Raw genomic sequence first — 16214 nt, 5'->3', positions numbered from 1 at the left:
CTAGGCCAGGAGTGTATTTGGTGTGTTCCAGGAATAGCAAGTAGGCTAGAAGTGTAGTGAATGAGAGTCAGCTTAGTGGGAGGGAAACTTCTAGAAGGACTTTGGTTTTCACTCTGAGATGGAGCATTATTGGAGGAATTCGAAGAAAGGAGTGACTTGATCTGGCTTTAAAGGTTTTAAAAGATCTGGTTTTAAAGGATCGCACTGGCTGCTATTTTGAGAATAGACTAGAGGGCATTAATGAAAGTAGGGAGACCAGTGAAGAGACAGTTGCAGCAATCCAGATGAGAGCTGATGGTGGACTGATACATAGACTGATGGCAGTGGAGAGAATGGGAAATGGTCAGATAATTAGGGGTTACGTGATGGTGTGTTGATTTTGTGGCATGATGAGACTTTTGTGAGAAAGAGAAGAGGTAAGGTTTTTGGTTTGAGAAATTGGAAAGACAAAGTTATCCTTACCTGAGAATGGGAAAGACATTTGGGAGTTCACTTTTGTATAAGTGATGTTTGGAGTGTTTTTCAGACAATGAAGTTGAATAGACCATTGATAATATGAAATTTAGGAAAGAGGTACACCCAGAGTACAAGTAAATATTTAGGAATTATTGTCCCTAGGATGAGTAGAAAATACCTTTGCTAGGAGTAGAAAATAAACTTAGGAGAAATTCCCACCATTTAAAAACTGTTATTGACATGTTTCCTCATGGTTAGGTTGCATACCATAGCTGGGTATTACAAACTTAGTGGGAGGTGACAGTTTAAAATTGGTCATGATACTCACTATTCAGGCAGGTGCCCATTACTTTATGTCATTTTAATGTAAGATAGATTTCAGTCTCCATGTATACTGTCTTTTGAATAATATGGCCTTGCTTATACCCCAAGTTAGAGTCAATTATAAATATGCAAGAAGGAAAATAACAAAACAACTTAATATAATGGTATTTGTTATCTCTCTTAGAAAGAAATAGAAATTGTTTATCTTTAGTTGTTCCAAGATGTAATCATTGCCGATGGATTTTATTTTCTATTCATAAAAGATTCCAGTAGCGCCAGCGGTGCCTGCAGTTAGTCTAGTCCCACCAGCATTTCCTGTCTCAATGCCAGTTCCTCCTCCTGGATTCAGTCCAATCCCTCCACCACCTTTTCTGCGAGCGAGTTTCAACCCTTCACAGCCACCTCCTGGTAAGGAATTTTCATCTTTTAATTTTATTTTATTTACTTGACAGAGAGAAAGAACATGAGCGGTGGGGGTGGGGGCAGTGGAAAAGGAGAGAAGCAGACTCCCCACTGATCAGGGAGCCCAACATGGGGCTCGATCCCAGGCCCCTGAGATGTTGGCCTGAGCTGAAGGCAGATGCTTCACTGACTGGGCCACCGAGGCACACCAGGAATTCTCATCCTCTGTGTACTCTACTTAGAATATCGTTCATTCATGCATTTAGAAAAAAAATTTTTTAAATTTATTTTCCTTAAATAAACCCTACACCCAGTGTGGGGCTTGAACTCATAACCACAAGTTCAAGTTACATGTTCTGTCGACTGAGCCAGCCAGGCGCTCCACAGTGTCATCCAGATTGTTATGTTTCCAGATTAGATGCTATAGGTGATCAGTTCTCAAATCTTAGCGTACATAGGGATGACTTGGAGGGCATAGTAAAAACAAAGTGCTGGGCCTGGCCTCCTTTTGCTTCACTAACCTGAGGTGGGGCAAGACAGTTGTATTTCTGACAAGTTCCCAGGTGATGCAGGTGGTTGAAGGACTAGCACCGACAGAGAAAAAAATGGAATCCTGTAAAAGCAAAAGCATTGAAATACTTTTAAAATAATTTAAAATTTATGTTGAATTTTTCTTAACAGAATTCTCTGGGGTTATCACCCATTCTTCAGGAAGTATGCATTAAATTTATATAAGGACTGTTCCTCCTAAAAATCATAGTTTTCATTTTGACATAAGAAATTATAATCTATCTAAAAATGCTGATTGAATTTGTAATACTTCTTTTGACCTTATAAATTTTTGATAAAAGTTCATTGAGTCAGCATTTCTAGTTTAGAAGCTATAGATTACTGAACATACATCAATTAAATAGAAATAATAGCTTCTATAGCTTAGGGATGGAACTCTTAAGTTTTAGACCATGGGAGGTTAGAAGAATGAGGGAGAGGCACAGGGATCAAGTGATAGACATTGTTTTTCAAAGCTGTATTTATCCTTCTTTGAACTTCATGAACTCTTCACATATTATAAGAAGAAAAGTACTTTGATTTCTGTTTAAGTTCTTACCAATTGAACAGAATTCCTAAAAACTGTCAACATTACCTCAGAACGGTTGTAATTTATTCATCTTACAACAAAATTTTCACATTGTAATTAAGTACATAATTTGAAATTGATGCAGAACTTATCTTACATGTAAAAGATTGGAAAATTACTCTTGTCAGATACGGAATCAATGAAAATGTGGGATCTGAATTAAAATTTTTCAGAAGATAATTTTTAAGATTAATTTTTGAAAGAGAGAGAGCTGGGGGAGGGGCAGAGGAAGCGGGGGAGAAAGACTCAAGGATTCTGCGCATGGAGTGCAAAACTGGATGTGGTGATCTTATAATCTTGAGATCATGATCTGAGCCAGAACCAGGGGTCGGGTGTTTAACTAACTCCACCACCCAGGCACTCTTTCAGAAGATAATTTTTGAAGAATTATTTCAAAAACCATACCACATGGACTTTGTAAAGTCATTGCCTAGCATTCATTTGTTGAATTATCTTTATTTTTCCGTTATTTTTAGCCACTGGTTTGTTGTGGGGTTTTTTTTGTTATTTTTCTTCAAAGTTTTATTTGGTGGGGGAAGAGGGAACCCTGGGGAGGGGCAGAGGGAGAGAATGTTCAAGCAGACTCCCTGCAGAGCATGGAGCCTGACATGGGGCTTGGTCTTACAATCCATGAGAACATGACTTGCACCAAGATCAGAAGTCAGGCGCTTAACTGACTGAGCCATGCAGGTGCCCCTTTTGCCACGGTTTTTAAATTAAATTTAATGGTAGTTCTGTATCTTAAAAATGCAAGGAAACAGGTTTATAGCTTGAGCACTTGACATTTAAAATTATTAAACAGTATTAAGTTGAAGGTTTATTTCAGTGCTCAAAAAACAATACAGTAACATCCAAGGTTAATGAAAATACTTTGATCTAGTAGATGGCATATAAATCAAAGAAATACAATAGCACATTTTACAGATGACATTATTGCATATAGTGTTATCAACAGCATAACATAAAATATTTAACTCCCCATGCAATCATTGTGCCTAACATACAAAACAAGTTGCCTGGTTCTTACTAAACTTTGACTTTATCGCATCATAGAGAGTGTGACAGGACTTACACACACGAGTAGATAAATAGGACATGATCATGATAAGGGTCTCTGTGCTTCACTTAGCTTACTTAAGGTCAAATATAAGGTAGTGTTTATAAAAGTGACTTTTTAACAGAGATTTCTTTATTTTAGAGAGAAGTGTGTGCATGAGTGTGGGGCAGAAGGAGAGGGTGAGAGAATCTTAAGCAGACTCCCTGCTGAGTGCGGAGCCAGATGCAGGGTTTGCTCCCTCCACCCCAAGAACATGACCCCAGCCAAAATCAAGAGTCAGCTGCCCAACCGGCTGAGCCATCCAGGCACCCCTAGAAGTGATTTTTTAGATGGAAAATATATTCACAAATATAAGGTCATAGTAATGGAAGACTTTTTCAAGAGTATAGAATTTCATTTATCGATGTTGAAATCTTGGAGTTGAAAGAAGTAACTCTTCTGCTATTTTATTTTTGGTCTTTTTTTCCCCCGTGTAGGTTTCATGCCACCTCCAGTTCCACCACCTGTTGTACCACCGCCCGCCATTCCACCGGTAGTACCAACATGTGAGTTTTCGACATTCATGCTAGTGTTGACCTATTAGCTCTCACTCTTATGAATTATTACTTTTTTATTATAAAAATTTTAGACAAATTTTTTTATTAAGTGATTTTGAAAAATTTAATATTATTCTAGGACCGTCATTCTGTATTCAGATTTGCTGTGTTGTTTCAAAATGGCATTTACAATTGGTTTTAGTCACAATTCAAAGAGTCCCCAAAGAGTTGTGTGGTTGGTTTGTATTGTGTATTAAATGTCTTAGTATAGAGCAGTGTTGCTGAAACGTCCCTTTCTTTTTTCATCTTTTGTGTCTTTGATTTGTGACGAAACAGTCACTTCTGTATGCTAGATTCCAAACAATCAATTTGGTTTTTTTCTTTGTGGCATCGGATTTGTTCCTCTGTCTTCTGATTTTTCTGTACAGAGTAAGTTTTTTCGTACCAAAGGTGTGCTTAGAATGTGCTTCAACATTTTTAGCAACAGTGGTGGTAAGACGGATCAGGGCATTCCGTTAACAGAACCTCGGCACTAAAAACGTTTCCCTTCAAATTTTCATCGGATGGCTCCATCCATTGATCATTATTGCTTTTTAATCTCTTTCCTTTAGTTGCAAAGTGCCAGTCTGAATTTTTTGATTTTTCCACATTTCTTACCTAGAATTTTTCTGTTTAAAAAAACCTTTCTTTCACCAGCTGGTAGTATTTAGTTATCTCGAGGTCCATTTGTACAGGAGAACCATGGTAGATGCTAAGTTCTTGTCTCTGCCATTTTTCAGCGTAATGAGTTTAATTCCATAGGTATTTCCAGTGATACCAGGTGACCGAAGGGGAAGAGGTTTTTTCTTATTTCTCTTCCTCTTTCTCGTCCTCTCTTCTTCAACTCTTTCTCCTTCCTTTTCTTTAGTGTTTATGGAGTAATGGAGTTTCACTTTCGAGCAGTTGCATTCACTTTTCATTTTGAAGTTGTTTGATTTATCTCTAGACAGCAAGACCTTTCATAGTTGCTTCTCTATCCTTTCGAGATGACATCATCAGTTTTTGGAGAACTTAGCAGCTTTCTCTCCCAATATTGGTTCAAAGGACTTTATTGTAAGGACAGTGTGTGTAACAGAGAACTGATCTCTTGACAACATAATCCGTGTTCCTTGTAAACTCTTCTCTACTTTTGTGTTCATATGGGATTAGGGGCCTTCTCTTTTGTTATTTTTGGTTCATTAGGAAGAATTCTTTATTCTTCCTAAAAATTAGAAAAGTTTTCAGAAGCCATTTCTGAATTCAGCATTCACAGAGATTCATCCTAGAGTTTACCTCCCAATTATTTCTTTAGTTTATTCATTTTAGAAAATCTGGGATCAGTTGAATAGAGAAAGAGAAATACAGCCATGTGTCAGGTACTCTCCTAGGTGCTTCCACTGTCTTGTTTAATTCTCATAATTCCCATACATGATCTCAGATGGTTTTACTCCTCTATTTTATAGCTCTGTTCTGTGCTAACAGTGTGTCCAGGTAAGTTGGAATTAAATATGAGGGTAAAACAGTTCTTAAAATTCCCAAGTACATGATGTAACTGTATTGTGACATAAACTGAACTAAAAATTCTGATGGTTTGTGATTTTGTATTCCTCTGGTGGTTTTTTAACAGCTGGGTTTTCTACTCATTTCTTTAAAATGGAAGGGTTATACTTTTTTATTTGTAGTCTCCTTTACCTCTTCTTAATGTGATGGGTTTCTAACCTCATTTGACAAGAAGTAGTGAATGTAAGGATCCTAGTACATTATAATTTCAGGGGATTTGAGTAGATTTGTATTACTGTATGTGTCTGTCAGTCCGCATGAATCATTTCTTTATATTCAGAATTTCATGTACTGACATTTTCGTAAATTATGATTTTTTTTTATTATTGGAATTTTTGTTTAAGTCCTGGTCCTTATTTTACCAAACATTTTTTATGAAACTCTTTCCAAAAATTACTGTTTTCCCTTATTTAAAAAAAATAAGGCTCTCTAAATGTAATTTAGCCTCTTCTGATGACTTGTCATTTTGAGCATCATTTATTATATACTGTGCTAGGTAATAGATACCAGTAAATGAAACAAACTGTAAGAAGTTCATTTTCATTATAAATAAAATAGAGGTGCCAGAAGAGAATTCATGCATGTCATGGTAACTGAGTAGTCTTACCAGACAATTGGAGAGAGAGGACAGGAAGACATTAAAACTTCGGAAGGCCATTGTTGGTCATGCTTAATATTTTTAACTTAGCACATGAATTGCTTGCCTAATTAAATCTGAAATATATTTTCTCCCTCTTTAAACAGCTTTAGTGCAGCCGCCATTATCCATGACTCCAGAAACTGTGAAAGATGTTGGATTTGGTGGTCTTGTTTTACCGGGTGGTTCTGTTGCCAGCAATCTTGCTACTTCCACTCTGCCAGCTGGAAATGTTTTTAATCCTCCAACTAAACAAGGAGAGCCTGAAGAAAAAGTACCTCATCTTATAGACCACCAGATTCCTTCTGGCGAAAATACCAGATCAGGTAAAACAAATAAATACCCCAGAAATACATAGTTAAATCATAAGCACTGCCTCTCTATATTGGTGTTTAATTCTGAGATGAACTGTAACCACTGCACCAGTATTGCAGTGTTGCAGTGTTTAAAAAAAGATCACTATTTCCTAGAATTTGTCCTCAAAAAAAGTTGGCATTTTGTTCAGGATAGCAATAGATTTTGGCACCTTTCTTTTTAGATCTGTACCCCTTCTTTTTTGCATCTATTGGGACTGCTTTAATGTGTTGGTATGAAAATACAAGTGCAAGAAATATGTATGCTTAAAGATAAGAATGAAAGATAAGAATGACATATGAATAACTTCTACCCGATATTCTCCAACTAGGTCTAAAAGATAAATATATTTGAAAGTAGCATGTCCTCTTTCATGGCACCACTGTTAGTATATTAAAATTTGTTTGTGCTTTAGAAATATCTTTGTTAAAGGTGGAGAATTACTCTAATATCTGACATTTTTCCTTAATTTTAATGTTCCATGTAAAGATTTTTAGGTAACACCCCACTTATGTTTTAATATTTAAATTTTATAATGCATGGTATTAATAATTTTACCTTTTAATATCTAATGTGTCTTGATTCTTCTGGGATACACGTCGTTGATTAACTCTAGGCTGACGAATTATAGCATTAGTAATTACAAATATAGTTTCCTTTTATACCAGAATGATTTTTTTGTGTGTTATTTTTTCTCTTTCTGTTTTAGTGATTCCAAATGATATTCCAAGTAGCCCTGCAATGTTAGGAGGACAGCCACCAAATGTGACAAGCAATTCTGGAATTCTGGGAGTCCAAAGACCAAATGTATCGAGTAATTCTGAAATTATTGGAATCCGACCATCTAATGTTTCCAGTAGTTCTGGGATTATTGGAGCCCAGCCACCAAATATTCTAAATAACTCTGGAATTTTGGGACTACAGCCACCAACTGTGTCAAGTAGTTCTGGACTTTTGGGAGTGCTCCCCCCAAATATCCCTAATAATTCTGGACTTATAGGAGTACAGCCACCAAATGTTCCAAATGCCGCTGGACTTTTGGGAACACAACCACCAGCTGGGCCTCAAAACTTACCCCCTTTAAATCTCTCTAATCAAAGGATGCCTGCAATGCCAATGTTAGACATTCGTCCAGGACTAATACCACAGACACCTGGACCAAGATTCCCTTTAATACAGCCTGGAATTCCACCCCAACGGGGAATCCCTCCCCCATCGGTACTGGATTCACCTCTTCATCCACCACCCCGTGGTCCTTTTCCTCCAGGAGATATTTTTAGTCAGCCAGAAAGACCTTTTCTAGTTCCTGGAAGACAAAGTGTAGACAATGTTACTAATCCAGAAAAAAGGATACCACTTGGGAATGATAACATTCAACAGGAAGGAGATAGAGATTACCGGTTTCCTCCCATTGAAGCCAGGGAAAGCATTAGTAGACCTCCCCCAGTGGATGTTAGGGAAGTTGTTGGACGGCCTATGGATCCAAGAGAAGGTCCTGGAAGGCCTCCATTAGATGGTAGGGATCATTTTGGAAGACCTCCAGTCGATATTAGAGAGAATCTTGTAAGGCCAGGCATAGATCATCTTGGTCGAAGAGACCACTTTGGCTTTAATCCAGAGAAGCCCTGGGGGCATAGAGATTTTGATGAGAGAGAACATCGGGTTCTACCTGTCTATGGTGGTCCAAAAGGCTTACATGAAGAAAGAGGTAGATTTCGGTCTGGAAGCTATCGTTTTGATCCTAGAAGTGGTCCTTGGAACAGAGGATTTGGACAAGAAGTTCACAGAGATTTTGATGACCGCAGAAGACCCTGGGAGAGGCAAAGGGATAGGGATGACAGAGATTTTGATTTCTGCAGAGAAATTAATGGAAACCGTCTTGGACGAGATAGAATTCAGAACACCTGGGTCCCCCCTCCTCATCCTCGGGTTTTTGATTTTTTTGAAGGGGCCACTTCTCAACGGAAAGGTGATAACGTGCCTCAGGTTAATGGTGAAAATACTGAGAGACATGCCCAGCCACCACCTTTACCAGTACAGAATGATCCTGAACTTTATGAAAAACTGACATCTTCAAGTGAAATAAACAAGGAGAAGAGTGACACAGTTGCTGATATAGAAAGTGAACCAGTGGTAGAAAGCACAGAAACTGAGGGGACATAATCATCACTCAGTAGGTAAAAGATACCTTTTGTAAAGTTGTCATCTCTCTGTAATAGATTAATGGCTGACTGGACCATAGTTGTTCACTTTTGTCTGCCAGAATTAAGTTAATCTGATGTTCATGTTCACCTTTCTCTTAAAATAATTGTACAACTGACTTGTATAGACATTGTTCTTAATATGAACATGGTAGGTAAACATTTTTTTATTTTTCTGATAAAATATAAATGTTGCCCCCAGATTCTTTTAACTTCAAGGAAATGAATAACAGCTTGTCAGAGACTTCCTATGGAAGAAAGAATTTTTTAGATATTACCATTAGGTTGGATATGGTAATAGATATATTTCAAAATAGCAAGTGGTGGTATATCTTATCCATATCTTTAGGCTGCTGCAGAATTTTAAGGTAATAGACAAAGCTGTGATATTTTATGCAAAGACTGGCTCTAGATATTTGAGGAGCACAATACAGAGATTTTAAAAAGTGATTTTGTAAAATCTACACTATGGTCTCTGTTTCTCCAAAGTAAGTGTTTGTGATTTGTTCCTCATACTGCAGTGAGTAAAAAAGAAAAAAGAAAAAAAAAAAAAAAGAAAACAACATAAATATTAAAGTACCTTTCATTGTTGGGTGAATTTTGTTTTTAGATGCCAATAAAACTTACTTGTTTGATAACAGTGTTCTAGGAATTGTATTTTTTTAATCTACAAATTCTTAAAACCCTGGACCATTAGCAGCATGTGCTTAGTAGTTGCAGAAGTTTTTTATTACTCTTAATAACAACAATGAAGAACTGTGTGGTGGAAAAACATGTACTTTGATATAAAAATCATGCAGTCTCATTAGTATGTATGTAATATCTGTATATATTTATTGTGTAAGTCATATGTAGATTTTTCTGTTTCTCTGTGTGTCTTCATGTACATACAGAGAAAAATAGTTAATAGTTTAGATAATAAAATATTCTTCAAAATCAGATAGAAAATTAGAGAAATTTGGCTAGTTGACAATGCTTGTAGTCAAAATTCTTAGCCTTTATGAAGGTAAAATAAGAATGATTGTAAAGAAATGCATTGGCCGTTTGGCAGTTCTGTTTTAATGTAGTTAGGCATGAAGCCAGAATTAGCATGGAGCCAAAATTCACATGAATGCTTGCATTGCTTTGTTTCACATTATATTTGCTATTCTGCAGAGATAGTGCTAGTACTAAAGTACTTATTGGTCACTTGCCTGAAGTGAATTTCTTAATTGCAAAGAATGTATACAGGTGTTGGTGGATTTAAAAATACTATATATATCAGGAACAAAGCGTCCACCATGTGTTTTGTAGGCTCTGGGTAATACTGTTAAGATTAGCCTCCAAGGTAAACTGAGCAGCAGAAAAATTGGGGATTGGTTTTCTATTTATTTATTTATTTTTGCTTTTAATTTTCATTTATTTGCTGTTGGTTTTCCTTTGGGTTTTACATATATATACATATATATATAAACATAGGTGTTTTTTTGGTTCCTAATGAAGACTTTTATTTGGTCCTATGAATAGACATTTTTGTTCCCTATGCATTCCCAACTATTCATCTTTTGCTCTGTTTCTCTAAAATTCTTAAGCTACGTTTGTCAAGCCTGCCCAGAGTAATGATAGAACACACCAGCTATTTAAAATTGGATTGCTTTTGCTTACCTCTTGATGATGTAAAGAGCTGTAAGAACTTTATGGATGGTTCCTGGCCAAAAAATCAAGCCATTTCTTCTTATAGGTTCTGAACAGAAATAGTACATTATTTGTTTTGTTACATGAAAAAGTGGGTACGAGTGGAAATTGGGTGTTTATTTCTATGGTAATTCAGTCTAGTAATTTGAATTGGTTTCAGTCTTTTCCTTAGGAAAACAGGAAAAACTGTGATGTTGGTACAGAGTATTAATGTTTAGGAATGATTAGCTTTGTCCTTAAGGAGCTTGTATTGACTGGGATTTCAAACTACTTTAGTTGCATTTACCATTATTAAGATTAAGTGACATTCACTTGGATTAAGTAGCAATAAAAATGTAAGACTTTTTAATGACCTTTGATCCCAAGTTTTTTTATCACTGTTGGGCCTTCATGTGCAAACTTGAAAACAAAATATATCCAAGTATTGCACTGCTTTGAAGATTCTGGTGGTAAAAGTTAACCTAATCAGTTGTCAGTACTGTAGAATCCCATCTTGGGAGTGTGTGACACTGAAAATAGTTGAAAAAAATTATGTGTACTTGTTCTCACTTAGTTCTTATTTTGTAGTATAGTATTTAAGTGAAAGGATATTATTCATCCTCATACTGAATTTCCAAAGTTGATATTTACATTCACCATTTTTTAAAAGAATGGAGAGAAGTTAATTATCTTACTTTAAGTTTTACGCAATACCGATCATGTTTTTAATGCTTTTTGATCCCAGTACAGTCACTAGAATGCTAGCCATTAGAAATATGCAAGGAGTAACCTAATCACTTCAATAAAATTGTTCGACATGCTGCAGGCAGTATCTCCATTAGCCACCAAATTAAAAATGTTTTGATTTGTGATATGTTAGAGAATGGTAGGACTCTGAGATATTCGTATAGTTTTAGTAGATACTACTTTTTAAATTTTTTTTGTCTTTAAACATTTCATTAAACATTGGCTTCTATTTATATCATAAATATAATGCACTTTGATCATTTATATTGCAGTTAAAAATTTATTTTATAGCACAGCAATCAGTATTTGTAGCAAAGTATAGGTGGTACGCCAGGTTTTTTCAATACATGAGAAGGACAAATGCTTAAAATTGGAAAATGGAATAGTATAAAATTACTCGCTTTTAAATTCTGAAAATGACCTCATATATCATTTAATTGATAAAATTTGTTCATTATTTAAGCTTCTGTATTCTTAGTAGAGTTTCTTTTGTCCTGATAATTTAGTTGCCTCATTAAATTTATTGGCCATTTTCAGACATATAAAAGATTATAGTTTATGGAGATACACATTTAAGGTTTTTTTGAGGGGGTGGGTCAGTTTTGCTACATTTAAAAAGAAAAAGTTACCTCTTTTAATTTGAAAAAGTATTTTTTTATAAACACCGTAGTTCGTCAGATCTAAGGTGCCATTGATTGTGAGAAGCACCGTTCAGGAATAAAAAATGTTTCCAGTATGACATGCCAATGATTTTAAGACCCAGTCTAATTCAGAAATGTCAAAATGTAAAGTGTCTTAGAATCAGAGAAATACGGTATTCATTATGAATTTTATATACGCAATCCTTATTCAGTGATTTAAAGAACATTTTGGTGTTTTTTGTCATTGTATATATTTTAGATGGGCACAACTTTAAAGAAAAAAATTTTAATATTCAATTAAAAATAATTTTGCTATACCTTATGTGCCTTTATTATCGTTACTTTATTGGGTGCTTTATTAATAAAATGTCGAAGGGCTTTTAACTCTTTCAGCGAAAGAAAACATTAACATTTTTCTCTAAATATTTTACATGATGTAGAAGAGGAGAAGCAAGTACCTTTATATTCATTTTTAAGATAGGCAAAATTAAAGACTAAATATTTGTAAATAGTCATAAATACTGCAGTGTGGCAGAGAATTATAAATGTTTCCTTAATTGAGGATGCTGTGGTTTTATAGAAAACATCTTTTAAACTATAAGTTTTAGGCACTATAATTTTTGTTTTCCACTTCTGAAGAAAAAAAAGACTATTACTTTTTAATGGGAGATTTAAAAACTTGCTAAACCTTGGTTTAGCAAAGCTTTCTGGAACTAGAATTCAAAATTAATGGCCCAGATTGTTTTCTTGGGGAGGGATTACTTTAAATAGGGGCATACATATTGAAAGCAATTTTAAATACTCTATGTCTGTGATTCTCAGCCAAGAAATGTATAACAGAATCATCTGTTGGAGCGATTTGAAAATATCAAGAGGTGGGGGAATGTCATCACAGATGAAGACAGAATCCCCTGGGGAAAATACATATTTTTATACACATGTACATATATACACACACCACTCCCTGGGTGTATATATACTTTTTAGATCCTCACATACCACCACTTCAGATAATTTAAAACATGTAAATACTTAATATACCGTGTACTAAAAGTCCTTAAAGAAGTTTTTAAGTAAAATACCTTGGTGATCCAAAAATTACGTTTAGTGTTTCAGTAAAGCGTATATACTTAATTGGTGGCAATTGATGTTGGAGTATGAATAAAATAGCGAAGTCATTACCACAGATGTTTTAAACTCATTAAGGCATTCAGGATAAATCTAAAAATGAATTAAAGCAAAGGGATGCAAGGAAGCATATGAGATGATTTTATAGGGAGTGTTTTTGACTCAAGTAAAACTTTGTTGTAGGATACCTTAAAGAAAAATTGACTCGATATCATGGAGTTAAATGCTTTGATTATAGAAAGGACTCTTTTGGGACAAAATTGTGAGCATTAAATTTATCAAGGACTCGTGATGTTACTAGTAGGACGATTTAGGTGTGGGTTGCACATCAAAAACTAAAGCAGATCAGTAGTTTATTTTGTATGAGCTTTGCTCAGACATTTTTCTTCCCCTCTGCTTAAACGTCCGCTCTTTCAGAGTGGTCTTCTCTTTCTGTATGTACACTTGATTACTCAGACTTGTTCTAGTCACACTGTAGAACGAATATTCTAAGTAATTTGTGAACCATACATAGTAAGTCAAGGCGTAGAATTGTGCTAATGGGCTAACTTTATGTGGTAGAAGTGTTAGGTGCTTCGGATAGTAGAAGACCTATCGAGCCGTAAGTGGAGGGAGCTCGTACGCACAGAGCTCACTATGGTAGAGAGTGCACTTGGAACTTGTGTCTTTGAGCCCAGGATTAATGAGAACTAGATGAGTTTAATGAGTCTGTTACATTTTTGTGGCAGTGGCAGATCTGTAGCATTTGGTTGACCTGTGTCGTTTGTCCCTCTCTAACCTCCATGAGCAGCTGTCGCTATTTTGTCTTATTTTTCTGCCGTTCTCAGAATTCTCAAAACCTTCTCGTCATAGCACTCCAGCCTCCTTTTTGACTCTTCATTTCAGACGAGGACTATCAGTTGGACAGAACTTTGTTGAAAGCAGTTTGCTGGCCTGTGGATTAGTGATTTCTTAGGTCATTTTTAACATTTAAACACCTTGAGTCTATGAAACAAATTTTCTTCTCTGTAAAAGACCAGTTGAGGAAGCAGGAAGAGCAAAGGGAAAGTCTAACAACATTGGAGCTTTAAAAGAGATCACAGATTTCATTATCATTAGGTTTTCAAAACTATCTTTAACATTTGCTGGATATACCTTTAGACACGTTACTATTTGTCCAGTCTTAAAAACTAATGTGCAGGGTTACACTTTTTAAATTACTGATAATAATATTAGCTAATATTTAATAACATGTACTATGTGGTAAGAACTGGAGTAATTTTATTATCTGTATAAGCCTCGTGACAATCTTGTAGTATTACTTTTCTAATACCTATTTTACTAATGAGAAACCTGTCACAGATTTAAGCCACTTCCCAAGGTCACACAGCTTGTAAATCTTTGAGCAAAGATTGAAACCCGGGTTTATTACTTTGAGAAATTCGTGTGTACTACCTACATGGCAGCGACTCACGAGCTATTAATTCCTCTGCTTTTTAAAAGGCAAATAAATTTGTGCAGAGAAACCTAACTTGAACAGCCAGTCAGTCTTGTAGGGTGAGGCTGCATGTAAACACTAAACTGAACTTTGTGTTTTCACTATTGTAAGAGTATATGGGGCTGTCTTCTTTTCCTATAACTAATCAGCCAGCTTCATTTTCTTAGATTCTGTTTTTCAGGATTCAGGTTTTTTTTTAAGGCTATACCATGATAATCATTGTTAACTTTCCTAATAACATGCTATTTTTGGGGCAGGTTTGCATTGATACTAAATAAGTTTTGTTTTTGATTACAGCTTTCCCCACAAACAAAATATCAAAACTTATTATTTTTTATAATGTTTTCATACATGTAAAGCATAGCCAGTGATTGCTTGCAGATTTGTATTTTAGGTTGTGGCTTTGGCAGCTCTTTTCTAAAAATTGGCATTTATACACTGTATGCATTAGCCCAAACTCAATACTCAGTTTTCTTGTGTATAATACTCTCACATTAGGAATACTCCATGGCTTGAATGAAATTAAATATTCAAAATTGTCTTTACACATAGTAAGCATTCAGTGTTAGTCTTTATTTACCCCTTGAATTCAAGTAGTTTTGAGAGCCTAGCTCTGTTGTCTTTGGTGGCAGTGGATAATTTGCAGTGATTTTACTTTACTTGACCGTATAATCTGATTCTAGGTTTTCTTTCTCTTCAGAGTCTTCTGTTCATATCATTAAACTTAGGTTCATATAAGGTTTAATCCACATAGCATGTCATGGTGCTGGCCTCAGATGACTCTAAACATTGTGGCCATATTACTGGCTCATTCACATGTCAGGAGAACATGCTTATTATATTGTGAGTTATACTTCAATTTCTACTAATCTTGTCAAAGGTAATTATTATAATTTTGCTTATGTTATATGAAATAAAAATTACTGTATTTGAACAATGACCTTTTAATAACAGGAGTCTTGTGTTTATTACTGAACTTGGGTCAGTTTGCATATTAATAAGAATATTAATAGGTCAGAAGACTTGTGTTGAATGAAACCAACCTTTGAAAGTATAAAGGATAAACTGTTGTTTAAGAATTGATCTTTCTGTGGTAATTGAAATTACTTTGAACCTTTTTAAGAAGGAGACGGTAGCATTCACCATATCAAGAAGTTCTGAAAAGACTGACATCTTGGATATTGTGGTCTTACCCAGGATAAGGATTTAGAGATTTCTAAGTAGTTGAACCATCAGGACTTAATTTAGGACAGTGTTTTTGATAAATTTACTTAATGATATTTAATTATAACCCTCTGTTTTTATCATACTATTTTCCGAGTTGTTAGCCAAATGACCACAGATTAAAATGCATTCTCATTACAGGGAGGGTAGGGCTTGGGGTGGTGAGACTTAACATTTTTGACTTTTGTGTTGTGGACATTGTACATAATTTATATTCAGAAGCATATTGTTTGGTAGGATTTGTTCCCTCTTTTTATTACAAATGAAGAAGCAACTCAAGTCCATGGTTACACAGGTTTTATTTGCACAGGTATTTGACCTTAGGTTTTGCTGACTCTGAAGCTATGCTTTACTTTAAAAAGATGCTGTTTTGGAAAGATAGATTTTAGTTCATGATTGGTGTAATTAGTGTCCTGCTGTAACAACATTACTGAAAATCATGGGGCTTAGAACAGCAGAAACTTAACCTCTCACAGTTCCAGAGGTTAGAAGTCCAAATCAAGGTGTCGGCAGAGTCATGCTGTCTCTCTCAAGGCTCTAGAGGAGAATCCTTCCTTTCCTCCTCCAAATTTTTGGCAGTTCTCAGCAGTCCTTGGTGTTCTTGACTTGGAGGTGCATCACGTCAGGCTCTGCCTCTATTGTCAAATGACGAGTGGTCTTC

The 16214-nt window shown here is 35.5% G+C and overlaps 1 protein-coding gene across 6 annotated transcripts in view; it reads left to right on the top strand.

The window, feature by feature from the left end:
* Positions 1–16214, top strand: part of SCAF8 (SR-related CTD associated factor 8) — a 152944-nt gene that overhangs the window by 78791 nt on the left and 57939 nt on the right. For 4 of the 6 annotated variants that reach the window (XM_044243473.1, XM_044243464.1, XM_044243454.1 and 1 more), the window contains 4 exons: positions 1044–1188; positions 3854–3922; positions 6236–6454; positions 7192–9321. In XM_044243473.1, the coding sequence (XP_044099408.1) occupies positions 1044–1188; positions 3854–3922; positions 6236–6454; positions 7192–8645 (1887 nt within the window). In that variant the 3' untranslated portion in view covers positions 8646–9321. Of the gene's footprint in view, positions 1–1043; positions 1189–3853; positions 3923–6235; positions 6455–7191; positions 9322–16214 lie in introns of those variants that run through there. The other 2 variants (XM_044243426.1, XM_044243435.1) reach the window with 1 other exon arrangement.

Source organism: Neovison vison, chromosome 1 (assembly GCF_020171115.1).
Source record: "Neovison vison isolate M4711 chromosome 1, ASM_NN_V1, whole genome shotgun sequence".
Taxonomy (NCBI): domain Eukaryota; kingdom Metazoa; phylum Chordata; class Mammalia; order Carnivora; family Mustelidae; genus Neogale; species Neogale vison.
This window is presented reverse-complemented; position numbering and strand designations above follow the sequence as displayed.